Consider the following 26,627-nt stretch of genomic DNA (forward strand, 5'->3'; position numbering starts at 1 on the left):
AGGTAAACACAGTAACAACTCCACAGACTTAACTCTTGTTGTAGTTGTTTTTGTTCTCCTTGAGGAAAACTGTTACTTAAAAATGCCTTTCTTCTTCCCCTTCAGAGTCTCTTAGTAATTTGTATTGACTGTTAGTAAACACTGGAAATTTTAAAGCAGTAGTCTTTACAGGAACTCCTTGCTATAGAATGATGTGATCCCACAGTGAACTCGTCAGAGGTACTATGTGGCTATCTACCCTTTGTAAGTTAAATGACTAACCAAATATTTTCAGAACATAATCAGTCATTGTACACAGAGGCTTCCAATTTGATCATTAGACTTGTCAGCTAATTCAGAACACCAACCTTTCTTAATTAAAATAAACAACATAGGCAAAAACAGGCCTATGCATAATTTTAAAACCTTAGCCTGTATGCCAGCAAATTTATCAAGCTGGCCAATCTCCTGAGGTTTTTTTTTCCTTCTGTGAAATAGACTGATATTATATTACTAACAGCAAAGAGGTGTTCTGAGAATTAATCAGAATGAAACGAAGTATTCTAAACAATTTTTAATATTAGAATATGTATTTTTAAAGAATTATCATTTTGGTTATCTACCTACATTAAGTCACTCAATAATAATATTCCTAGTTGTACATTGTGCAATTTTTTATAGGTTAAATTAAAAGATTTATGACAATAACAAAATTTATTTCTACACAGTGTGATGATTTTAATGGCAATGTTAATGTGAGTGCCTGATAAACTCTTAAATAGTATTTTAAAATATCGTAAGTTTTAGGTCCAAGTACAACTTAACAACAATGATATACATTTATGCACAGTTTCTTTGGGGATGAATTATTATTCAATACCAAATTCAAGCTAGTGAAGAGAAAATTGGAAGACCAAATTTGACCAGGATCTTTTCAAAGTCGACAGCACCTTCGTGTTTATGTTATACATTCAACACTGTTTTATATTTCCCAGAAACAGAGACACCTAGGTAAACTAGATTTACCTAAGTGGGAAAACACCTTGCCCACTTTATTACTCGGGAGAAAAAGTCGCACATCTCCTTGACTGCTGGGTGTCCTGGTTACATAGCTGAAACAGGTGATCTGGCGCTCACGGTAATATTAAACACTGTGGCAGATAGCCTCCATAATTTTGTCCTTAAAAGTTAAATATATGCCTCAAAACCATTATTTTTCTCACTTTTTAGACACTATTATGAAAAAAATCCTCCATAACAATGAAGTAGCAAGGGGCCCTGGAGATGCAGTGCTTAAGCACTTGGCCGCTAACCCGCAGGTCATCAGTTCAAACCCACCAGCCACTCTTCAGGAGAAACATGTGGCAGTCTGCCTCCACAAAGACTACAACCTTGGAAACCCTATGAGGCATTTCTACTCTGTCCTATAGGATGGCTATGAGTTGGAATCGACTTGACAGCAAAGGGTAACTAAAGCAGGTTACAGGTGTGACTGAAGATTGAAAAGATTTCCACCTAAAAAGAAGAAAATATGCAAAGTATCCAGAAAATCTATTTTATTCCAATTAGAAGAACGTGAATTATGCTTTTAAAGGAAATGTTACACTTTAAAGGGGATAGCCATTTTTAGTAAACATCACAGAATCTCAAAATTTATATGGGCAAATGTTTTCTCACATATTTGTAATAGAAAAAAATGGTTTACATAGGTGAGCATAACACTGGTACCTGGAAAGATGTTTTCATTTCCTGATCTTGCAATACTGTCTTACTACTAAACATCTACAGAAAGTGTTTGTTGACTGGACTACATCTGCCCTCTGTCCTTCATCCTGCAGGTCTCAGCTTAGGTGTCACTTCCTCCTAGAAGAGATTCCGTGCCCTCCCTTCTCAAGTTGGGTTAGGCAATAGCCTCTGTGTTCTAAACTGCAACACTTTCCCCCCGTATTGCCCCCTCTCCCTGCCCTCAACTAAGCTGTGGACATGCTCACTACTGTGTCCTCAGACTGGCATATGGAAGGTTATCAATGGCAATTTGTTGATTGAATGAAAGAATGAAAAAAGAGGTCAGCAGTCTTTCAAAGTTTTGTGTGTTTTCGACAGCAAATGAAAGGAGGAAAATCTCCACTGCCTACAGGTGACTCCCCATGAGAGGTACCTAAGTACGAACCAGACCACCTAGGCCTGTGGTCAGAAGTACAGTTAAAGAATCTCCTCAAGATCATGCTATTGGTTCTGAAACAAATTCAGAGAGTAGATTCACCAACTTCCCACTTCTCCCCAGCTTGCTCTCTCCCTACACACATGCCCTCCCCTCCCTTCAACATAGGTCACCAAGTCCAGGGTCAATCTTGCTAGTAGACGGGCCCCTGCCCAAAAGTATCAACCCACTGCTTGTTTCTGTGAGTAGAGCTCATTTAGTTCTTACAGATTTTTCCTCTCTGTGTCTCCTTTTAATGCAGATGTTCCTTCATCATATAGCAACTATGAATTATTAATTTTTGATGTGCAGGGATTAGTCAGATGAGAATAAAAATGGGTGTTGAAGAAGGCCACAGTTCTTCCAGGATTAGTCTTCACGATGCCCTCCCTGCCAATCTCCCTTCCAACGTCATCTGTGGTACTTGTGCCTGCTTACATAGTTGACTTCTGAAGTAAAACATTTTTTGTGCCAATCCCTTGAAATTACCTAGAAAGACAATAAGTCAAGTTGGTTCTGGAGGCCAATGCATTGTTTCTTAATGATAGAGAATAAGAGGGAAGTGAGGTATACTTCTCTTTTCTTTCAGCAAGTCTTTTAATTCTCATCCACATTAAATTCTCATGATAACATGGTAATCTACAGGCTTTTCTGTAACTAACTTTAGATTTCTAACAACTTAAGGGAGAAATATCTTGAGTGATTTCCATTTCTTCTCCCTTCTTTCACATTAGGCCAGGTGCTGCTTCCTCTGCCACTGGGAGATATAAAGAAGAGTAAGCTGTGTGCTTATCTTCACAGAGCTGACATTCTGGTGGGACTGGCCAAATGCAAACAGAAAGAACCACAAGACAAGGCAGATGTGCTCTGAGTGGTTAGAAAGGCAGTTGGGACACAGAAGAGAATAAGACCATTATTGGCTCTGTATCTGTGTAAACTCTCAATTAAGTGACCTTTCAAAGAATATTGACGTTAATTCATTAGATTTGCAGTCCTCCCTTCAGCTTATGCAAAATTTCAAAATTCAGAATAGTTTTTGGTAGTAAATGAAACTTGTTCTTTATTGATATAATTGAAATAACCACAAATTTTGCTGAAACTACTTTTGAAAAGTAAAACAAAGTTTATTGTTATAGATACATAAGAATTTTTCAATCGTATTTGAACCCTAAAAGATATTTAGTTTAAACCAAAAACCAACCCATTGCCGTCGAGTCATTTCCAACTCATAGCGTCCCTATAGGACAGAGTAGAACTGCCCTATACAGTTTCCAAGGAGCACCTGATAGATTTGACCTGCCAACCTTTTGGTTAGCAGCCGTAGCTCTTAACCACCACCAGGATTTCGATATTTAGGTTAGTGTATAGGAAATGCTTTTAGTCAGTTTATAGGTTGCCCAAATAATACCCATTGGGCATCATTTCAAATTAGGAGAATGGTCCTCCAAAAGCTGTTCAGAACTCAGAGCTCCAAACTGGGCTTAAATTCCACTGCAAATCTCTGAAGTTTAACTCCTCATCCACGCCCAAAACATTATCCTAATAGTCCAAAATCATATGCGGCCTCCACATGTAAGTAATCCAGAGTCAGTCCTGACTGACACAGTGCTTGGCCTACAGCCATTCTGAAACTGCTGGCTGAGATCAGTTTTTATTTGGACCAAACACCTGAGTAGCAGCTTGGTTTAATTTTTGACTCCACCAAAGATAGAGCCCAAATTGCAATCCAAGAAAATTTGAACATGCTACCAAAAGAGGGGCGGGCGTTCTGTTGTCAAATAAGTTTGGGAAACCGTATCTATGGTCTTCTCCTAGAGTTCTAAAATTCCCATTGTATAAAACAGTCTCAGAGAAAGCCTGCTACGAAAACATGTTCAATTTTATTTAACCTATTATTTCTCAATCTGTTAGCCACAGACACCATGCTGCAGGAAACCATTAATATCTCAACGGACACTAGTGTTCTAAGAATGACATTTCGGAAAATACTGCCTCAGGAAAAGTCTGCGTGATGAATTGATTCTGAATTTGGTCTCAAATCATTTTCTCAGCATTGTCTACAATTACATCTAAAGTTCGAATAGGCAGATGAGATGGAATATATCACAAGAGCTTTTAACAGAGCATAATAAACATGACATTTAAAGGTGTGAAATATGCCCCATTTTTCTTATCTTACACTAGTCATGAAAATAAACTAGGCATAATAAATAAGCAAAGATTATTACAGATTTAGGCACAAAACTAACTGATGGACTCAAACCTCCTGTTTGAAGAACACCTACAATAATCTTATCACTTTAACTGCTCTGTGCCTTATTACTCTAATTTTTAGTTAAATTCAGTCTTTGCATTTTAGCAGTACCCTGTATTTTGTTTTGATCTTGGAAGTCCTTCTCCCACTATCTTGCCAATCCATTGCTTCTATTACCCATATTCCTTAGATGCATCAAAAAGGTTAGATGAACTGTACTTTATGAGAATCCTTTATGTCTAAACCCTCCCTAAACTTAACAGTGCAAAATTCGTTAGTTTTTATATAAAGTCTTTTTTTCTTTTCCTCTCTTCCTCTTTTTTCCTTTTCCTCTCTTCCTCTTTTTTCCTCCTGCTCGCAGACAAAGATATTTTCCTCCTGTTTATTCTTAGAAGGACACTCTATCAAGTACTCATGCCTACTCCAGTAGAGGTGATTACATTCTCCTGCAGGGAAGTGGACTGGAGCAACAGGGGAATCTCTACAGCCGGTCCTCCCCAACACACATCAGACATCTTCCCTCTGAGAACGATATTGTCTGCCTTAAGGGCGAGGTTTCACCTGGGCATGGATATTGATAATTCTCCTCTCTCTTTCCCCACCCTAACCCTTTTGTCTTTGTGTATTATTACAGAAACCCGTTCACACACCTAGGCAAATAGCTCTAATGGCATTTTGTTTATGCATGAGTGCTACAGCTTCTCTAAGTCAGGTTCAGATATAACCTCAAATGCAGATAAGAATCTTGGTCTGCAAACAGTTAAACTTTCAGGAGCTCTTTAACATGGCTTTTCAAACCATCTGAAAAGCGGATGATTTTTATTTTCCAACCTGTTTTGTGTGTGGAAAAGTTGGATACGGTTTAGATGAGGGAGAAATTCATCTGGGAGCCAATTTTACTTAACAAGATATTTTTCTCTCCAAATTACTTAAGTATACCTAATTCCTGCCATTTCTTTTCTGTGTCGTATGTGAAATTAGAATATAGAAGAGTATTGTATTTACAATAGCAGTGTTAAGGGAAGTCACTGTGCTACCAAAGATTATTTGATACAGAGGAAGAAAGTTAGGCTCCTTAAAAGTAAAGAAAGTTTTGCCTTAATATTGTGTGTCATTACAAACTTGCAAAGAGAGCGAGCCTCTAGCTTCGTATCCTTTTTATGAACCTGGGTAGATTCTCTAGACTTGTGGTTCTCTCCTCTCTGGGTTTTGTAAACTAGAGGTTATCTCTTTAGGTCACTGTCTTTGAACTCCGTGGGGTGGCCATGGGGGGTGTGACACTAACCTTGGGGCACCTGGGTTCTTAGTCCTAGTGGCCCATGGGAGTTCTGAGCAAGATGCACTGATAACCGAACTCCAGGCCCCCTGCTGCAGCACCACTTGAAAATGTCAGAAGATATTCCGGCCTAACTGTAACCTTGAGCCTGTGGCCCAGGACCTCTGTTTCCCTGCAGTGATATCATTCACCAAAGCAACCTTTTTACAAAGTGGCCACAGAGCCGTCAGCACGCTCATTTCTTAGCCAGTTTACCAAGTGTTGGATCTGCTGGGGTTCGCCAGGGGGCTCAGATGGGCCCCGAACTCCTTCAGTGCGTGATTTAGAGATTCATTCTTGATCAAGTCTATTTCCGTATCTTCTCCTGTGCACGTTAACTCTGGAGCCGTCTAAGACTTCTAAAACACTCCCAAGATACCTGAGAGGGTCCAGGCTGAATGGGACGCCTAGCTCCCTTAAGCTGTGGTTTTTAACCTTAGCTGCACGTTAGACTCACTGCAGAGCTTTAGTAAACCCTGATACTTCCAGGGATTCTGATTTCAATGAGAGGCAGTTTCCCAAGTAAGTCCAGTGTGGTCCTGCGAGACCACTGGTTCTCAGCCTGAATGGCATGTCAGAGTCATCTGGGGAGTTTTAAAAATTCCTAACTCCCAGGCAGCACCCCAGATCAACTTAATGAGGATCTCTGTGGGTGGGACCTGGCGTCAGTATTTTCTAAAATTCCTCAGATGATTTTAGTATTTAACCAAGGTTGGGAAGTACAAACGTCTAGAAAAATCAGCCCTTTCCATGTGTCTAAACGCTGGCTTTTTGTGTTCTTTCCAGTTCACTCGGGTCTCTGCATGCTCTAAAACTATAGGGTGAAAAGTATGTCATACAGCCGAGTCACAAGGGACAGTACACAATCAGATGCACTGGAAATCTCTGCATCCTTCTCCCAGCCTCATTTTTAAATAGAAAAGGAAAACAAAACAAATAGTTTACTGAGAGAGTGTGCCTAGTTTCTGCCTTTCTTCCTGCACCCTCACAACTGATAGGAAGTAAATAATCTTAAACCAGAAGGTTTCTCTATGCTTTTCACCAGCCTTGGACAGTAAAATGTTATATAATCTGCACCCATCTCTAGCAAATAGCACATGTGCCACTTCAAAACTGTGTCCTGTAGTTAATAATAAAGGTTCACTCCTTGGAGGCTAGTTTGGAGGACAGAGTCAAGATGCAGAAGAACCTTGAGCCATTGAACAATGAGCCAATGTTAACAGGAGAATTGCATGTACTTAGGTTCAAACTTTAACTAAGTATTCTGGATGGATAAAGAAATGAAATTACTGATCAATTTCAAACAGGATTTACAAGAGAAATAAGAAGTATATCTGTGGCAATAAATGAAATTATTAATTACTTAGCACTGTTAGCCAAAAAATGCAGAGGAAGACTATAAAATGAAAAATTACCAAAGAGTAGCTAATATGTTCAAATGTACTCCACGAGCATTTTTTCATGCTCTGTAACATTAAGACTTGACTATTAATTTCAGGGAAAGCAGGCCACTAGTTATATAGGGTTCCATGTCGTCAATATTTTTAGTGTCTTGGTTCAACTCCTCAGAGTTATCTATTTTTTTTTTTTTTTAAGGTAAGGGTTGTCTTTGTTTTGTTGTTTTTTATTTTGATAATGTGAGTTCTCATTCTTTTAAATAACTTGCTAAGAACCAGTTGGAACATAAACAAGTTTACCATCTCCATATTCAGAGAGGATACACATATTTCCTGGCTACTGGCAGAGATTATTGTTTAGTAGAAGTCTATCCAAAGAATTGTTGACAATTAAGCCTCTGAAGGTTTTGTGTCCAAAGCCAAATCCAACAACACTGTTTATTTGCTTTTTGCTAATCATTAGGCCATATCCCGTCACAGACTAACAATCCAAAAGAGAATATTGCCAAATCATTGGCCAGTTTTCAGAATGGCTAACCCTTTTCTTGCTATGGAACTTAAAAATGCTCAGTTATAATGGAGTGAGGCATGCTTTCTCTTGGATCAGCAGTTTATGACCATCAAGGATTTCTTCTTTGTAAAAGGAATAGGTGATATTGACCGTTGTTGGGAAGAGCAAAACATTTTAGTAATTGGATGCTGAAAGCAAGAAAACCATCCTGAGGGATTAGGTTTTCTGTCCCACGTCTGTCTTTCAAGCAGTTGCTGGTCGCCTATCCACTGCTGTGGCCTCTCACTCGGCACCTCAATTCCCAGCTAAACTGCAGTGTTATTTCTGTCAGGTGTGGAGTGATTGCCTCTGTCTGCTGATGGGATGCCTGGTCCAACGGCTATCTAAACTCACCCTCTGGCCTCGTCCCCTAGGGAAGGGCTATGACAACAGAAGCAGCAGTATTGCCCATTCATTGCCAGTCCCTTTATGATGACAGTAATGCTCTCCTTCTGCAAAGAATATAAACATTTATTTCACTTTGAATGCAGTTTTATTGAATCAGGGCTTTATGGTTTTGTTACTCTTATTATTTCATGTTAGGCTCTGGTGTTATTATTTAGAAACTTACTGTAAGGCTAAATTTAGAACCACTGGAGAGAGTAACCTGGGAGGAAAGGCTTTCTGCCTCCTGGGTAAGAGAAGGTGCAATCCCTAGGAGCAGTTCCCTCCCTTCATGTTCCACATTTCTCCTGGCCTCTCATGAATTCCCACATTTACATAGTTAGGTCTTGCTTTTATGTCTATTAATAAATGTCATTTCTTGTGGGTTCCTTGGTGCACACTCTGCAATTTAGCTGCCTGTTTGCTGAATTCTGATGTAAACTATTTCACATGAGAGCACTATAATTAGGACAAGACCGAAGTGGGATTCTCAGGACCCAGGATATCTTAAGTAATTTTTAAGGTCCCTGAAGAATGAGACACGAGCTATCACATTTACCTCCCTTCTCTTCCCCAGACCCTCCATCCATCTACCCCAGCTCAACACCTTCTGGAAGCAGAATCAATACACTCAGATATTTCAACTCTCCTACTAGCTCCAAACCGTATCTTACCAGAGTCTGATAAACCACACTTCTAGGTGGGTTTTTGGGTAGGTGGGGGCAGTGTTTCTGCTGGGGTGGTAAGCAGCTCTCCAAGACCCATCAACAGCCTCCGTTCACTTCCCCTTTCATTCAGACCAAAGGCATGAGAATGGACTGGGGGCTTCTTTATAGTAAATGAGAAAACAATTCTTATGTCTCTCAGAGTTGACATCTAACTTTTCATGCAAAATTTTGTCATCCAAAACATTAAAATCTGTACCATCTTTAAAGTTCTCCAAAGAAGTGTGTTTCACAGTCTGTTAACAAATTTAAGGTATCAGAACACCAAACGGGAAATTCAGAGTTTGATTTCCTAAACCGCTGTTTCAATCTAGTGACAACCCAATTACCTTTTACTCTCATTTTAATGAAAATCAGAAGGAAACATTTTTGTTCATTTGTTCACTCATTCATTCATTCACTTAACAATTGAAGAACGTAAAAAAAATCTTCAAATTTTGTATTTTCAACTTTCTCATCTTTGTTTTCTTAAAAACAAATTCTGCTGAGCAATTTCTTTGTACCTGGCTTTCCTAAAGAAATAGCTGGGATAGAAACAGCCTACACCTTTGCTATTCAAAGGATAAAAGACAAGTTTCAACTTCACATGTGTCAGTCTGTACTTTTTATGTATGGGGAGTTCATTCTTAAAAATTAGTAAAGATGCTCTTAAATAATAGGAACTGGCTATCAACATTCTATCCTAATAAGTTATTCTGCATACAGTCTTCATGAGAGTATTCCTTTTGTACCTTAGAATTTCCTGTTGACAAAAGGCACTTAACCTCTATTTACTATGGAGAAGCCTGATTGGCCTCTTCTTCAGCAGGATACCATCACGGCTTGACAACAAGTCTAGGGTTTACGTACGGGAACCTAATGCGAGTTTCCCTTCCCAGAAGCCTTTTCCACATCAAGACAGTATGACTTATGGTGCCAGTGAAAAACCTTATAGAGGTGACAATGACTTGCATAAAGTATATCATGTACTCTTAATACATTGGTATTCTGAGATTCTAATTTATAATAATACAAGGATGACTTCCTTTTTTTTTTTTTTAACTTTAGAATGAATGTTAGAGGAGAAATGATGTACCAGTTTGGCCTTGTGGTTATTCAAAGCTAGCACTAAATTGTGTCCTAAACTATAAAATAACTAGCATTTTGTGTATGTGTACAACTATCTGAGTTTCATGGTTTTAAGGGTTGAAAATTTACATATGTGAATGTAGTGCAATCGTGTGTGTTTTTTATCCAAATTAATTATTCATATTATTCAGTTTCACTGGATTTAACATCTGAACTCTCACCTTTTCATTATTCAGTAAAAGCTTTCAGAAGTATTCAGCATGTAGAAGAATTCTGCAGTGTTTAGGTCTGACTACAGCCTGCTTGCTGCTATCTGTTACTAGTTCTGACCGTTCATTTTACCGTTGAGGCAATAGTCACCTTCACCTCATTCAAGATTTGTGATAATTATATAATGGGTGCTTAGGTTTCAGAAACTCTGGTGGCATAATGGTTGAGAGCTACAGCTACTAACCAAAAGGTCGGCAGTTTGAATCCACCAGTTGGCAGTTGGAAACCCTGTGGGGCAGTTCCACTCTGTCCCGTACGGTTGCTATGAGTTGGAATCAACTCGACGGCAGTGGGGTTTGGGTTTCTTTTGTTTTGTTTTTACTTATGTTTCTTCACGTTTATGTTATATATTCTGTGGGCTAGAACAGAATAGACTATAAGAACTGGAAGGTATCTTGGAGATCATCTGAACGTATCTTGCGTTTTACAGGTGAAAAAATTGAAGATTAGAAAAACTCTGAAATTGTCCCAAAGTCATTCACAGACCCATGTGTCATAACTTCCACCAGGGTTCTGTCCTCTCTCCCTGGTTCCATTATCCATGACAAATCTCAGTAACTTTTAAATAAATTGATTTTAAGCCAAATTCTGTTCCTCACATAGGAGTGGATATCTACATTTCCCTGCAAATAGTTGTTTCTTTAGCATGATCAGAATAGCCTTCTAGACTGACATCGTATCTTTACTAAGAAGAGTAGTAATAATAAAACCATAGTTGATTATAATCCATTAAAATGATAATACTTCTATATCAAGTATGGTTAAAAATAACCTCTTGTTTTCATATCAGAAATATAATTCCCCAAGTTTCCATTTATTTGTTGATTAGCTTAGAAGCCTAAAGGCCATTCATTAAATAGCTAAGCACGTGTTCACACCACCATCTCCATACATTCTTTTTCAATCGAATTTAACACACGTAATACCATGAAATGACATAACGATAACATTGTTCAGGCACTAGCAATGCAAACAAATTTGTTTTCACTTAGGAATATTAGATCCTTAATGTATGTATTGAGGTTAGTGGTTTACTTTACCCCATTAAGTTTAGTACCCTTGTAATTGGCTAGTAATCTTAACTGCTAAATGATGAATTCAGTCTTGATACTTTAACATGAAAAGAATAATTATTGGCAAATTATAAAACTTTTCCATTGAAAGTCATGGAATTAGCATGTCTCCCAAATGACTTTTATTTCCTAACATTTGTATTTCTCTTAAGACAACATAGAACTTTTGTGGCATGGAAGATTTAGATAAAGAAAATGCTAGGAGAAATCTATTTCTGGCCTAGGCAGATACTTTTAAAATGCAATACAAGTTTATTATAACATGAACCGATGAGGATTTTCTTCTGTTGTATAACTATACACAAGTGCACAAGTCACCAAATGCATTTTTGAACACAGATTAAGTATTTTACATCATGGAAATGCTCTTTAAAAAGAAATCAGATCAATAAAAAAATAGATTCTCTATACCTCAAACCAGTTATAGGTATTTTTAGTGAGTATTTACTGAGTACTATGTTAGTGCTCCAAATGAATTCTGCTAGAAAATAATAAACCACATTTCAGTGTGAAGATTATCATTTACATTTTGTTTAACTTACGAGCATGTCCAGCTTAGGGCCATGGAGGTTGTATTTTCGAATAGTAGATTTGCCCTGTACCAGGAAATATTTTTAGGGACATGGTTCAATTTTCCCAATTTAAAGAAATTAGAAGTGATTTTTAATTTAATTTTTTTCAAAAAAATGAAAATGAGAAAGCATCTCACCTATGAATTGATCCTTTCACAGATTGTTAAGGTTTATAAGCCGTGGCTTAAATTAAAAACATTACTTACTGTAATTGTTCCTCATCTCTTGGGTCCCTTTTACTTTGCCTCGTTTGTCAATCCTCAGATACCACTGTGTTCGACAGAAGAGCCTCCTCACTCTTATATCCCCTCCTTCCATGTAATCATAGCTTCTTGTGTGTCTCTCGGGGCTGGAACAGTTCGCATTTGCAGCCATTTGCTCTGGGGTCATGTCATTGCAGGCTAACGACGCAGTGCCCACTAGACAGATAAGGTGCAAGCATGACCTGTAGAGCAGAGTCGGCAGGACCCATGTCAGTACCCATCTGTGCATTATAGGCTGCTGCTCCGGCTGTTCATGAATAACATAATGAGAAATAAACCTTGAGGCGATCGTTGCTCCTAGGTCATTGACCTCTTCCTATCTGTGAGCTGTAGATTGATTTAAGATAGTATAGTTGCTCTTTCCAAACTGTTAGCCTTATCCTTTTAGTTCCTGATATCAATACAGCATTCCTCCTTTGAAAAACTGTCTGTTGGTATATCCTTACAAAAACAGGTTGTAATAAGCTCAGTTGCAGCGACGCCGTTTTCTACTTCTGTTTGCAATGAGAGATTAAGAATGGGGAGAGGAGGAGAGAGGAAGATGAAAATTGTATTAAAAACTTCAGTAAGTAAATCTTACTATAATCTACAGTGCAGTTTATACTCTGAGGGTACGTGTAAAACAGAGCTTTCACATCTTTAACACCGTGCGTAGATTTATAATAGTTATGCCTTAGTTCAGACAAATCGGAACATAATTGTACCATTCATTCTCGTTGTTATTTTGTAAGAAACATCACGCAATCAGAGCTGTTGATTTAAAAGAGTTTTAAAGTTACTACTAACAAACAATGTGTAAATACTTTCCCTAGATTTCTTTATTACATGCTTTACGTTTGTGGTTAACCAATTATTTTCTCCTCAACTTCTCACATTTCTCAAATTAAATGTCAGGGTTGCTCTGGAGAACTTCAGCCTTATCTTTATGTAAATTGTACAGGATAATTGCTATAGATACATGTCTCAAACGTCTGGCAACTTTACTTATCCCCTCAGCACTAAAAGCAGAGAAAAATATAAACTATTAGAAAACATTCAACATTGTTTTTAAAGTCAAACAACAGTAACTTACTTGTTCTGTTGATAACAGCTGGAGACACAGGAATCCCATGTCTGTTGTCTGCCTTGTGCAACTTGAGCCTCTCTACTGTAGCTACAAACTATTTCTCAGCTGAGAAAGTCTCCAGCAGGATCATAATTGTTTCCATAAATCAACAGGCAAGAGGATTTTCTCTGTGTGTGTGAGCGCGTGTGTGCTTGTGTGTGTGTGTGTGCGCGTGTGGAGCCTTTTATTCAGAGCTTGTCGGTAAATACCTTTGCTGACCTCATTGGAAACAATTAAAACTTGACCAGTGAGCTGTTAGTTGAATACAACAGCAAGACTAAAAGGAAGCTTGCATAGTATTCAATGGTCATCAGAGGGAGCTATGAACATGGTTTATGCTTAAATCTACAAGTGGGTACCTACTTTGTAGAAACAGATCTCTGATTCTGAAGTAGTTGGGAAAGGGAAAAGGGATTTTTTTAAACCTTCTTTAAAAAAAAAATTTTTTTTTTTTTACCACATAGCAGTTGTATATACTTTGAAAAATATTCATTTTAACATATATGTGAAGGGGTTTTTAATATTTAGAAAATTCTTTCTACTGCTTTATACATGCATGCTTTTCTGCTATTACTTCTTTGTGTTAGAATAAAAATAATAATTTGTGTTAACTCACATCTTAGTGTCTTAAAGCACTATACTTCTTCCTATGGGGTAATTCACCATTGCATATGAGTATAATTTCTCTGTCTTACGTATCTAGATTGAAAATAAGAAGACATAGGTTCTTATTTGAGCGGGGCCACTAATTACCAGTATGGCCTTGGGCAGGTTTTTTGAAGTTGCTGAGGTCTCAGCTGCCACATTTGTTGCCTTTTAGTTCTAAAATTCTGTGATGTGATTATACTATTAATATAAGGAAAATGACACACAGTTATAAAAAATTATTATTCTTAAAAATTAAAAAATAAACCCATTTAACAATATTAACTTTATGTGCCAATGTTTGGCTCTTACCTGAATAAGAACATCAAAACAACAAATAAATGTTAATTTAGGGATGGACTTGTAAGAGCTACAGCTAACGTTAAGTAACATGAGTTATTCTCCCCTTTACTTCTGTTTTAGCTTATATATATTCCTGTGCATATATGCATATTAAAACTCTCTTTCCCAAGTTATGTATCTGCAACACACACACACACACACACACTCACACACACACACTCACACCCTTTTTCTCTACCTGAAGTGCACTACTTTACCACCAGGTGGTGCAGGTAGACCAAATAGGAAAAGGAAATTAAATCCATTTCATTAAATTAGTTTATGTGATTTGTGATTTCCCTTTGTGTCTGTGCTTTGGGGGAACAGAGTCAAGAGTACAGAATAGTTTAAAAGTATCCAGTTACTCTTAGGCATTGAAAGTTCTTATTTTATCAGAGCAGAGGAAGTGGGCGCCTCTATAATTACATCTGTTGAAAGCTAGATGGCCGCACAACGGAGGAGGGGTAGGAAAGATTACATGATGCCACTGAGCTCTGCGTCGTACACCACTGGGTTTGGAGGCAAAAATAATGAGCAGGGTCAAAACTTCTAGGACTTGATATTCCCTCTAAATGTGAAGTTATTCAAGAGCTACTAAATCTGTGTGTTCCACACTTATCCCACAAGATTTTAAACCAAGAAATCAACAGACTAGAGTTCAATATTTGCTACTTAAAATGCTTAAGACTAGAAGAAGTGGACAGTGTGTTGGTGGGGTAAAGAGTGCTTACCCACCGCTGTTCGCCGGTTCCACTCCGGGCCACCCTGTAGGACAGGGTAGAGCTGCCCCAGAGGGTTCCCGAGGCCGTAAATCTTTACAGCCCTCCAACTCCGTTTAAATCTCCTTAAACAGTGCTCAGTGCCTCCTTAAGTTCTTATGTACAGAGTTAACTGTAAAATTGGAAACAAGAATAAAATTTTGGTCTATGCACTTCGTACTATATGTGTTGTGTGTATTGTATGCCACACTCTGTTATTTGGAAATCATGATTACGGTGATATTAGTGAAAAGTTTAATTTCCATAAGGGAACTATATCAGAGAGTTAAAGTATTTGATCATCAGTTTCCCTAGCGGAGACTAATCAATTCAAGGTGGGCTGCGGCCGTTTTCACGAGCACCGCAGCTGTGACAGAGAACCCCGCAGACTTCGCTTGCGCCCTTGCTTGCACTTCAGGAGGGCTTCTCCAGGAACTGAGAGTAACTCTTCGTATTTCTAGACAGGGTAGTCCTCCGAATTTTTTTTAAGTTCTCAGCAGTGATAACATGGGCACCTGTTTATTGCTCTTGTTGTAATGTACCTTACAGGTTTAGGCTAAGCACATGGGACTGCTGTGCGTCGGAGTCAGTCGGGGCAACTAACAACAACGAGCACAAAAATGCTTTGAAGAATAGTCTTCTTTCGTTGCTTCTGAATCATTTGAGTTAACTTCATTTTCAATCTGGAAAACTACCATCTCTTGAGCCTTAAACTTGTGAAACAGAGGATTCTTGGCCTCTGTTCCTAAAAAGTAACTTTTTGTTTATGTCCTTTGAAAGTAAAGGTTAGCTCCTGGGATTTTTAACAAAGAAACAATGCCTAATAGTTGTTCTAGTTTGATTTGGAGATAGAATAATATGAAAAGAATACAAGGAATTTATTTCAATGAATATTTTAAAAAAAATAGGTGTTAAAGCATTAATTAACTAGTTTGGAGGTAAGCAACCTCTGTTATAGCCTTTAGTCCATGAAGAGGTAAAGGATCAAAAATTGCTTTTGCTTAATGAGTTTTACATTTCAATGCTTCATTTTAAACCTGTGCCTCATTCATAATATGTGTGATATAATCAACAGAAGGGACCTCATGAGACATTTTCACTACATACCACCCTACTCCCCATCTCCTCCCCAAAATGCAGGTCATCATTGTTATTAGTTTTCTTGTGTATCCTTCCTGAGTTTCCATATTTATATAGAGGCAAAATGAATACATATGTATATTTTTTTACCCAAAAGGTAGCGTACCATACACAATGTTTTGCATCTTGCTCTTTTCCTTTAATAAAAGTAGAAAATCTTTCCATCTCCGTTTTTAGGAAGCTTCCTCCCTTTATTTATTTTATAACTGCATAGTATTCTATTGAACACAGGTATATCGTAATGCATTTGACCAGCCCCTATTGATGAGTATTTAATTTTTCCCAGTCCTTTCTACTATAAAAAATATGTATATATACTGCAATGAATAAATTTATGAATGTGTCTTTTTATACTGTGCAAATTATAACCGTACAATCAGTTCCCAAGAGTGAAATGTCATGATCAAATGATATATGTTATTTTTATAGATATTTCCAACTTACCCTCAGTAGAGGCTGTTGTTCCAGCTTTACACCGTACCACAGTGTGTGAGGTTACCTGTTTGGTCAACAGAGTGCATTGTCTAACTTGTGTGGATTTACTAGTCTGACAGGTGAAAATACAGAGTCACTATGAGTCGGAGCCGACTCGATGACACCTAACAACAAGAATACATCTTTTACATTTCTCCTCCTATGAGAGAAGGTGGCTGTCTTAGTCATCTAGTGCTGCTATAACAGAAATACCAAAAATAGATAGCTTTAACAAAGAGAAATTTAGTCTCTCACAGCCCAGTAGGCTAAAAGCCCAAATTCAGGGCGTCAGCTCCAGGGGAAGGCTTTCTCTGTCGCCTCTGGAGGAAGGTCCTTGTCATCAATCTTCCCCTGGACTAGGAGCTTCTCCTCACAGGAGCCCTGGGTCCAAAGGACACACTCTGCTCCCGTCACTTCTTTCTTGGTGGTATGAGGTCCCCCACTCTCTGCTTGCTTCCCTATCCTTTTATCTCTTGTAAGATAAAAGGTGGTGCAGGCCACACTCCAGGGAAACCCTCTTTACATTGGATCAGAGATGTGACCTTAGTAAGAATATTACAATCCCACTCTAGTCCTCTTTAACATAAAATTACAATCACAAAATGGAGGAAAACCACACAATACTAGGAATCATGGCCTAACCAAGTTGACACATATTTTTGGGGGGGACATAATTCAATTGATGACAATGGCCATCATTGACAAGCACTGTAAAGAAAAAGCATATGGTGCTCTGAGTGTCTATAATAGGATTTCCCTGTGCAAGTGCCAGTACAGTTGCAATGTGAGGGCTAAACGGGAGTTACCCAGACAAACAAGTACTTGTGTATATATACAAATGCCCTGTATTGAAAGACAGATAGCATGTCGTTTTCAACAATTAAAACACCAGTGTGGCCCTAGGAGAGAGAATAAGGGCTGTGGTTCATGAAGAGACAGGAGAGGCAGGCAGGCTCCAGGCCATGCAGAGCCCTGTGGTCCATGTGAAGGAGATTGATCTCCATTCTAAGAGCAATAGGAAGCCTTATAGTATGTTAAACAGAAGAGTACATAATCAGATTTGCACTTCCTGCTTCTGTTCTGGTCCAAACTTATTTAATTTCTTTTGGCGGAATATATTTATGAAGCATTAAATTGTGTTTATTCATCCTATCTTTTCTGTTCTTCATATTTTCAAAGTGATAGCCAAACTTTCAGAAAGAAAAAAAAAAAAAAACCTGACTTGGGTAAAGCCTCAATCCACACAAAATGGAAGGGAAGCATAAGAGTGCCTTTGAGAAGCAGCCCAGGTAAAGGAGGTGGTCGATGCATTGAGAGAAGCCCGTGGGTCCAGTACTTGGGGACCCAAGTCCTTGTGTTTCTGGTAGAACCACAGCACACGAGAGAGGCAGCAAAACTCCAGCGAATAAGGACAGCTTCATGTGTCTAAACAAATGGGCCCATAGGCACCCCTCACAAGGATTACTCATGTTTCAAAAACCTGGAAACAGCAGGGAGCTCAGACTTGAAGGAACAGCTTGAGCAGTTTACTCTAATCATTTCCAAATGACTCAATGACCAGAGGTCCCTAACATTTTTCATGAATAAAATGCTAGTTTTCTTTTCCTAATATGCAAACTCTTGTTCCCAGCACATTTTTTGGCCTTGGCTCTCCTTGCTCCCTATACTTCATGCTGTTGTGCTCTGTGATCTCCGTAAAAGCCTATCACCACTGAAGCAGAAAAGGGAAATCCAAAAATAACTGAGGTCACGTTTTCCTCCAACCTGGGAGGCTAGGAGTCTCAAATTGACTTATAAATATAAACCTTTTTTGTTATTTCTTGCTTATCTAAGATTGTGGCCCAAGACTTATTTCCATTACCTTTCCACAACCATCCTCACACTATGGACTATCTTCATCTTTTCTTCTTCTGTCAGCCCTCATTCCAAATATTTAGCCTCAACTCTGGACCATGCCATACAACCAGTACTACCTACTTACCTCCTTGATTCATCCATTTAACAGATACTTATTGAACGGCTATTAGATGCCTTGTGTCATGCTAGCCTTTTGGAGATACAATGGTGAATATTCTGGAAGGGATCTCTACCTTTATTAAGGTGTACATTCTAGTGAGAGAACAAACAAATAAGTAAATCTGGGTTGGAGGGGTGGGGTGAGGGTGGACATTCAGATACAGACAAGGTGTTGAAGGGGATAATACAGGGACAGAGGGAGCTATTTTAAGTAGGAAAGCCCTGTTCTGAAAAGGTGAAATTTAAGTTCCTTGAGTAGAAAGACCTTTGCATGTTCCAAGAACTGAAAGACCAGTGTATCAGAAGGGCATAAGAAATGAATGAAGCTGGAAAGGTAGGCAGGGGCCAGATCATAAAGGGCTTTGTAAGCCATGGTAAGAGGAGTTTGGGTTTATTCTAAGTATAATGGGAACCAGGAGTGCAGATGTATCTACCCAAGAACTGATGGACCTTGTCAAAGACAGTAGTTTAAACTCTGGAGTAAAACTCCAAGAATAACTGAACAAGCCTGAGGTACCTATAAATCCTCAGTTATGTAAACTCTATGCTTACCCTTGGCATAATGCCCAAACATTTTAAAACTAACTGTATATATGATCCCAACTCTGAGTCATGTGCTCAAAATTGTGGTGTGCCTATGACTCAACTATATAAATATCTCAGTTTACAAATATTAATTGACTCTTTGTATCTCTTAGTCTATAAAAATTTATGCTTCACTTAATTTTATGTTTATAAAAAGTTCTCTCAGATGCTAATCTAAAATGAAAACTCTTCAAGTTATGTTATTAATTTACTGAATTACCATGCAAATTTAGAACTGTAGGAAGACCTCTAGTTGGAGTTATCGGTTCTTTTTTTTTTTTCCGTTTGGACATTCTTATATAACAAAAACATACTATATAATTCATTCTTGGTTGCCTTTATTCCCCTTAAATTAATGCTTAACATTAAGAAATCAGTCTTCTTGATTCAGTGGTATACAGTAGTACCTGCTTTTGACTGCCTAGTACCACTCTAAAAGTCTAAAAGTGTTATAATGTGTATGGAAAGCTGCTCCTTCACCCCTAGGAAAACATCATGAAAAACATAGAGACCCTGTGCAATTAGAGTTATTACATTGTTTGTTGTAAATTGTCATTCTCTGGTTCTGGGTTGATTGTCTACATAGTAAGGCAACAAAGTGAGGGGTAAACAAACAGCAATTTTCTTTAAAAAACTGTTTCATGGATGTTAATGGGTTAGTAGTAAAAATCTGTTTAATTTTTAACTCATTAGCTTTAAAACCATGACTTTTCAGCAGCCAAATGATCTTTTTAAAAGTGGGGGGAGGAAACAGAATAAAGGTAATTATGATAGTAAAGACAGAGGAGAAACGGAGCCCACCATCTTTAGAGTAAATGTTAAAAAAAAAAAACGCGTTGCCCTCAAGTCCATTCCAGTTCACAGCAACGCTTTAGGACAGAATAGAACTGCCCCACAGGATTTCCAAGGTGCAGCGGTGAAGTGATAAGGCTGCTAATCAAAAGGTCATCAGTTCCAAGCCACCAGCTGCTCCTTGGAGACCCTGTGGGTAGTTCTACTCTGTCCCCTAGGGTTGCTATAGGTCGGAATCTACTCAAGGGCAACAGGTTTGGGTTTTTTTGGTTTAATCTTTACTGAAGCAGACTGCCACGTCTTTCTCTCTCGAAGTGGCTAGCCGGTTAAACCAGCTGGTGAGTTCAGCCTCTGGCCTTTGGATTAGCAGCTGGGTGCTTAACCACTGCCCCACTAGGGCTCCTAGAATAAAGATACACCCACAAAAAACCAGGTACCCAGTGAAGTATGAATTCATGTAAAATTGGTGGCTAACACAATAGCTCATGCATGAGAGAAGGGAGGCCCATGATTCCCCTTAGGCTTGTATTGAAACCCAGCGTTCCTACTATTTTCAAACATTACTCATATTTTCTCTCAAAGGTATTCAATATTGACTTAGTCCTATTGCTTCCTCCTTATTCCTCTAATCAGTTTCAAAAATTGTCAATTCTAGCACCACAACTTCCTCCACACTGTTTCTTCCTATCTATTATCACGTTTACATCCCAGGTCAAGTCATTGTTCTCTTACATCTCAACTCTCCTCCTAACCTGTCTCCTTGCGGCTGGTCTTCCCAACCTCCAGTCCGTGTTATACATTGTCATCAGGTTAATCTTCCCGAAGTGCAGTTGTAATCATGCTATTTCTCTGCTCAAAAGTCCTCAGTAGCACCCCCATTTTTTCTGAATAAAGCACTAACTTTCTTTTTCTAATTTACAAACTCTTGTTGCCAACGTATTTTTTGGCCTTCACTCTCTTTACTTCCTACACTTTATTCTGTTATACTCTGTGATCTACAACAACTGGAGGGCCCACTCCAAAATCTGCCTTGAGCAGTCCATGTTTCTCTTACACTCTTCACTCTGCCTGAAATACGTTCTTTCTGTCTCTGTTGAAATCCCACCAATCACTCAGGACCTAATTCAAACCCCATTGCCTCTATTTATTCTTTCCTCATCTGTGTAACTGAAATTATTCTTTTTCCTCTGAACTTTCAGAGTAGTTTATCTCTCTCTCTCAATATACTTATTATATTCTACTTTTAGTTGTTTAGATAAATATGCTTTCTTTATCTTCTCATTTATAAACTACTGAGGTCAAGAATTTTGTCTTATCTGTCAGGGAGCAGACCCTTCCATGAGAGTTGCTCAATAAGTATTTAAATCAGTGAGTGAATGGATGTGTAAATAGATGAATGAATAAGTTGCCATGATAATTTTCCATTAAACATTCAATCAGGATTTCATGGCTAGGCTACATCAGTTTAGTCATCAAAATGCTTTGACCTACAATATTATTGTGTTGCTTAGAAGAATGGATAATAATGTATCCGTTAATAACAATATGCAAGAACCAGCTAGGCAGTAAACTCCATGAGGAATGAAACCAAGTCAGCTTTGTTTATTAATTAATCCTTAGTGCCTGGCATTGTGCCTGCCACATACTAGGGTCTTCATAAGTACGTGCATTTTTCATCCATTTTTAAAGTGAATAAAAGTTCTTTGAATTATAACATATATACCAAAAAGTACACAGGTCATAAGTATACAGCCCAATGAATTATTACAAAGTGAGCATGCCCATGTAACACCACTCTGATCCCAAAAAGTAAGAAATATTACCAGCACCCTAGAAGCTATTATCTATGTCATATTGATATTTATGACCATAGATTAGTGTTCTCTTTTTGAACCTTAAAAAAGATAGAATCATATATTATGTACTCATTTATGTGAGCCTTCTTTTGCTTGATGTCATCTTTGTGATATTCATCCATGTTCATCATTTTCATTGCTGTGTAATAACTCATTCCATGAATATAACAAAATTATATAATAAAACTTATTCTACTGTTGATGGGCATTTAGATTATTACAAGTTTGGGGCTGTTACAAATAATGCTGCCCTCATGCATATGTTTTGAAACACGTAGATACGCATTTCTGTTGGGTATGTATGTAGGAATAGAGCCACCGGGTACTGGGGTGTGCACATGTTCAACATTAGCAGATACTTTCAAAATATTTTTACCAAGTTACACTCCCACCGACAATGTCACAGGAGTTTCAGTTGCTCTGCATTCCCACCAACACTTCTAGGTGTTTGCTGTTGTTTTGTTGTTTGTTTTAACTTTAGCCATTCTGACAGGTATGCAGTGGTTTTAATTTGCATTTTTCTGATGACTAATAAGATTGAACATATTTTCATAATTTTATAGGCCATTCTGATATCCTCTTTTGGAAGGGTTTATTCAAGTCTTTTGCACCGTTATTGGTTGGGTTGTCTGTATTTTTCTTTTTCTGGCTTGCCCTTAGAGCAGAGCCCTCTGTGGGACTCACTGAGACCTTCTGTTCTTTTCCAGAGCCACTTCTCCAAATTCCAATTTTTGTTTCCCCAGAAGACTGCCAAAATGATTGTTCAGTTTCCTGATTAATTAGCAGCTGCTATCTGCTTTCTGATTGTCTGATTCAAAATGGCCAATACCAGTCCGTTTTAGCTCACTGATGCCTAGGATATCAATCTCTACATGTTCCATTTCATTGTTGGCCACTTCCAATTTTCCTACATTGATACTTATTATATTCCATTTATTAATGGATGTTCCAAATATTGATGGACATTTCTAGCTCTTCTCTTTTTCTTCTCATTTTGAGTCTGGCCACATCAGCAAATGAAGCTTTACTCCATCCACTTCATTAAGGTCAACTCTGAGGAGGCAGCTCTTTTGAGTGCCTTCCAAATTGAGGGGCTCATCTTTTGGCGCCACATCAGTGTTCCACAAATAATCCAAGAAGCTGTACTATATGAAGAAGAATGTAGCATCGGGATTAGAGGAAGACTCATTAACAAACTGCAATATACAAATGACGCAACCTTGCTCGCTAAAAGTGAAGAGGACTTGAAGGACTTACTGATGAAGATCAAACACTACCGCCTTCAGTATGGATTGCACCTCAACATAAAGAAAACAAAACCCTCACAACTGTACCAATAAGCAACATCTTGATAAACAGGGAAAATATTGAAGTTGTCAAGGATTTCATTTTACTTGGATCCACAATCAACACCCATGGAAGCACCAGTCAGGAAAATCAAATGACATATCACACTGGGCAAATTTGCTGCACGAGACCTCTTTACAGTGTTCAAAAGCAAAGATATCACTTTGAGGACTATGTCGTGCCTGACTCAAGCCATGGTATTTTCAATTGCATCGTATGCATGTGAAAGCTGGACAATGAATAAGGAAGACCAAAGAATTGATGCCTTTGTATGATGGTGTTGGTGAAGAATATTGAATATATATCATGGACTTTCAGAAGAACAAATAAATCTGTCTTGGAAAAAGCACAGCCAGAATACTCCTTAGAAGCGAGGATGGCGAGACTTCATCTCACATGCTTTGATATGTTATCAGGAGAGACCAGTCTGTGGAGCAGGACATTATGCTTGGAAAAGTAGAGGTCAGCGAAAAACAGGAAGACCCTCAACGTGATGGATTGACACAGGGGCTGCAACAGTGGGCCCAAAGATGACGATTGTGAGGACGGTGCAGGACTGGGCAGTGTTTCATTCTGTTGCACATAGGGTCGCTGTGAGTTGGAACCTACTCGATGGCACCTAACAACTTTCTGCTTGGATTCTCAGCCCTCCTCCAGGGCAGACTGGAAACTTGCAAATGCTTGGAGGTGAAAAATTGTGTAGAACATCAGGTTCCATTCTGTGAGTGTCAGTGTAGTCCGGAATCTTGGTTGCTCAATTCCTGGTTACCTTGGTGACTGTGAACTCCAATTTTATCTTCCCAGATCTGTAAGACTACTGAATTACTCTGAGTCTCTACTTTTCACTTAGATATTCTGACCATATCACTTGCGGATTGGCTGATATTTGTAGGAGAAATCAGCGGAATGTGTCAGGCTCACCTCAATGTATTTCTTTTCTCATCATTATCTTTTTTTGTTTTCTGATGCTTATTTCAAACAGATGATTTTTGTATTTTATCCAGCGTTCATTCTTGGCAATAAGGTTCGTATAAGCTTCTCTGTTATAGCTAGAAATAAAGGTCTCTCTTTTTTTTTTTTAAGTTTTATGTTTAATTGATAGATTGTAATATTTGTTGTCACTACTACAACTTCAAAGCAACTTAAGTCCTACTTTCCAGACACTATCTGAATCCATTGTATTGCAGATGAGCCAAGATGAGTTGAGGGGAAAAAAGTCTATACTCTTGTGCAATTTGATTTGCTGTATCCAAATATATAATTTTTTACCATAATGTTTTGATATTGGATGGAATGTCCAAAAAGCATAAAAATAGAACAGCTGTAACTAATGAGAAAATTTATTGGGAAAATAATGAAGAAAAATACAGAATTTGTTAGAAAGTTTGACTTAGACTTCACTTTTTCATACACTGTTACAATATAAAAGAAAAATGTTATTTAAATGAGTATTGAAACTACTATTTTCTTTAACTCAATAAACATGGAAACATTTTTAAAAAGCTTTAGCTTTTATTTTGTAACCCTCCCCCCCCAAAAAAAACCTCCATTGCTGTTGAGTTGAATGCCCACTCATAGCGACCCTATAGGACAGAGTAGAATTGCCCCATCGAGTTTCCTAATCTGTAATCTTTATGGAAGCAGAATGCCACATCTTTCTCCCTCGGAGTGCTGGTGGGTTGGAACCACTGACCGTTCAGTTAGCAGCCAAGCTCTTAACCACCGTACTACTCCCCTCATAATTTGGTTTCCTATGTTATTCCCTTTCAAAGCACCCTGGTTTGTTGTTGTTGTTGTTTGTTTTTTTCTTTGCTTATTTTGTTTTGTATCACCTACCCAATTTGCAAATGTATCCTTATTTATGCATTTATTTCTATAATTTGGACTTCTTACTAGATCATAAGTTCCATGTGGGGAGGGACCAAGTCTTTTCTGTTCATCTTTGTACCTCCAAATTCTAGTTAGGGGTTCAGCACATACTACTAGGTGCTCAATAAATATTTGTAAAATGAATTAATGAGTAAACAAACTGATGGTGAGAATGGGAAGAATGAAGCATGGGTTAGAGATGTATAGAACGTGATAAAGGCTTAGACTACTAAGTAAGTTATAGTGGGGAAAGAGTACGTAAAAAGATTGTTGAAAGACACTAAAACCACTACTGGGATTTGATAACGTGAATCTATACTGGGAGCAATCCAATGGATTATGTAGTTTTTCTTCCAGTAGCATCCAGTCATAAATGTAGAGGAAAGCAAAAAATTAAGTTTTAGGATTTGATCTCAGGTTTGATATTTATAGGGTGCTCAATAAATATTTGTAGAAGAAATAAAAGAAGATAAAGAAGAGGACGCACGGGAGGGAGAGATAGCCATGAGTGAATGGTTATAAAATGAGGAATTACCATTGTACAATCTAAAGAACAGAAAAATGACTTATATATACTCTTCACATTGGTGCCTTGAAGGCAAAGAGAATTTCATATCTTTCATATCTTCCGTAGATCTGGTAAAGTTCTGAACCCGAAGTAGGTGCCCAGTTAATTTGAATTCATGTTGGAGCCCTTTACTACTATAAGGAGCCAGAAGATTTCCTATACTGAGTAGCCATAATTAGTGTCAGGTTGAAAGACTAAGGAAAAAAAAAATTACTGAAGAGACAATATTAGCCTCTTCTTTTCATTTTTTTATACGTTATATAGTTTTTCCTATCTTGGTCTCTCAAAAGCTGAACCAAATAAAAAGCCTAGAAAGCAAGTTAAGCAAGTCCAAAGAAATCAGTCATTATCCATTTTGCTTATTTAGCCATTCTATTTCATTTTTTAAATTATTTTTCCACTGCTTACCTGTTACTGCAATGCTTGCAGATAAGTGTACCTAAATGTGAGCCAATTAGCACCTTACTCTGCCATTTGTATTTAGTATACTGCATGTGTCTTTTCTCCAGGGCACTGTGATTCTCTAAAGAACAGGTATTGTGTTCTATTCATCTTTGAATAGCAAATACCTGTAAGAGTTTCTGAATACATGTGTAGTAGAATATGAATTTGAAAGTCTCAGGGTTTTTCTTTCTCAAGACCCTCAAGGTCAGGCCTAGGAAGGAAAATCTACTGATTTCAGTGTCATAGTGCAGGAAAAAAGTGACCTATGCAAGATGGGTAAAGAGCACTTCACTAAGAGCCATCTGTTCCCACTCCTGTTTCCTGCCCTACCACTGATTAGATTACCTTAGACTGAGCACTTCACCTTGGTTTTCTATCTGTGTCTTTAGTTTTCTTATTTATCAAACAAGGAGTTTATAGAATCCCTTCCATTTCTAAAATTCATGACATGATGGTAAGACACTTTTACAGACTTAAAAAAGTTACTAGGGAAACACTAAAATAATTTCTTGTTCCATCATAATTGTTTTAAAACTTCCACTACATTTTACAGTATTTGACTATTTCTAGCACACATGAACTTAAAAAATGAATATAAATTTGACACATTCCAGGGTAAAAAAATTTCATTTTGGC

The 26,627-nt window shown here is 38.0% G+C and overlaps 2 protein-coding genes across 2 annotated transcripts in view; one reads left to right on the plus strand and one right to left on the minus strand.

Moving 5' to 3' along the window:
• FGF7 (fibroblast growth factor 7) overlaps positions 1–13,325 on the minus strand; it is a 76,416-nt gene extending 63,091 nt beyond the window's left edge. Inside the window, exons 1-2 of the mRNA XM_003420118.4 lie at positions 13,123–13,325; positions 11,994–12,544 (exon numbers count right to left, since the gene is read on the minus strand). Coding sequence (XP_003420166.1) covers positions 11,994–12,279 — 286 coding nt within the window. The 5' untranslated portion in view covers positions 12,280–12,544; positions 13,123–13,325. The remainder of the gene's footprint in view (positions 1–11,993; positions 12,545–13,122) is intronic.
• The window catches only part of FAM227B (family with sequence similarity 227 member B), a 343,918-nt gene that overhangs the window by 228,842 nt on the left and 88,449 nt on the right, over positions 1–26,627 (plus strand). The window lies entirely within an intron of this gene.

The sequence above is a fragment of the Loxodonta africana genome, chromosome 10 (assembly GCF_030014295.1).
Source record: "Loxodonta africana isolate mLoxAfr1 chromosome 10, mLoxAfr1.hap2, whole genome shotgun sequence".
Taxonomy (NCBI): domain Eukaryota; kingdom Metazoa; phylum Chordata; class Mammalia; order Proboscidea; family Elephantidae; genus Loxodonta; species Loxodonta africana.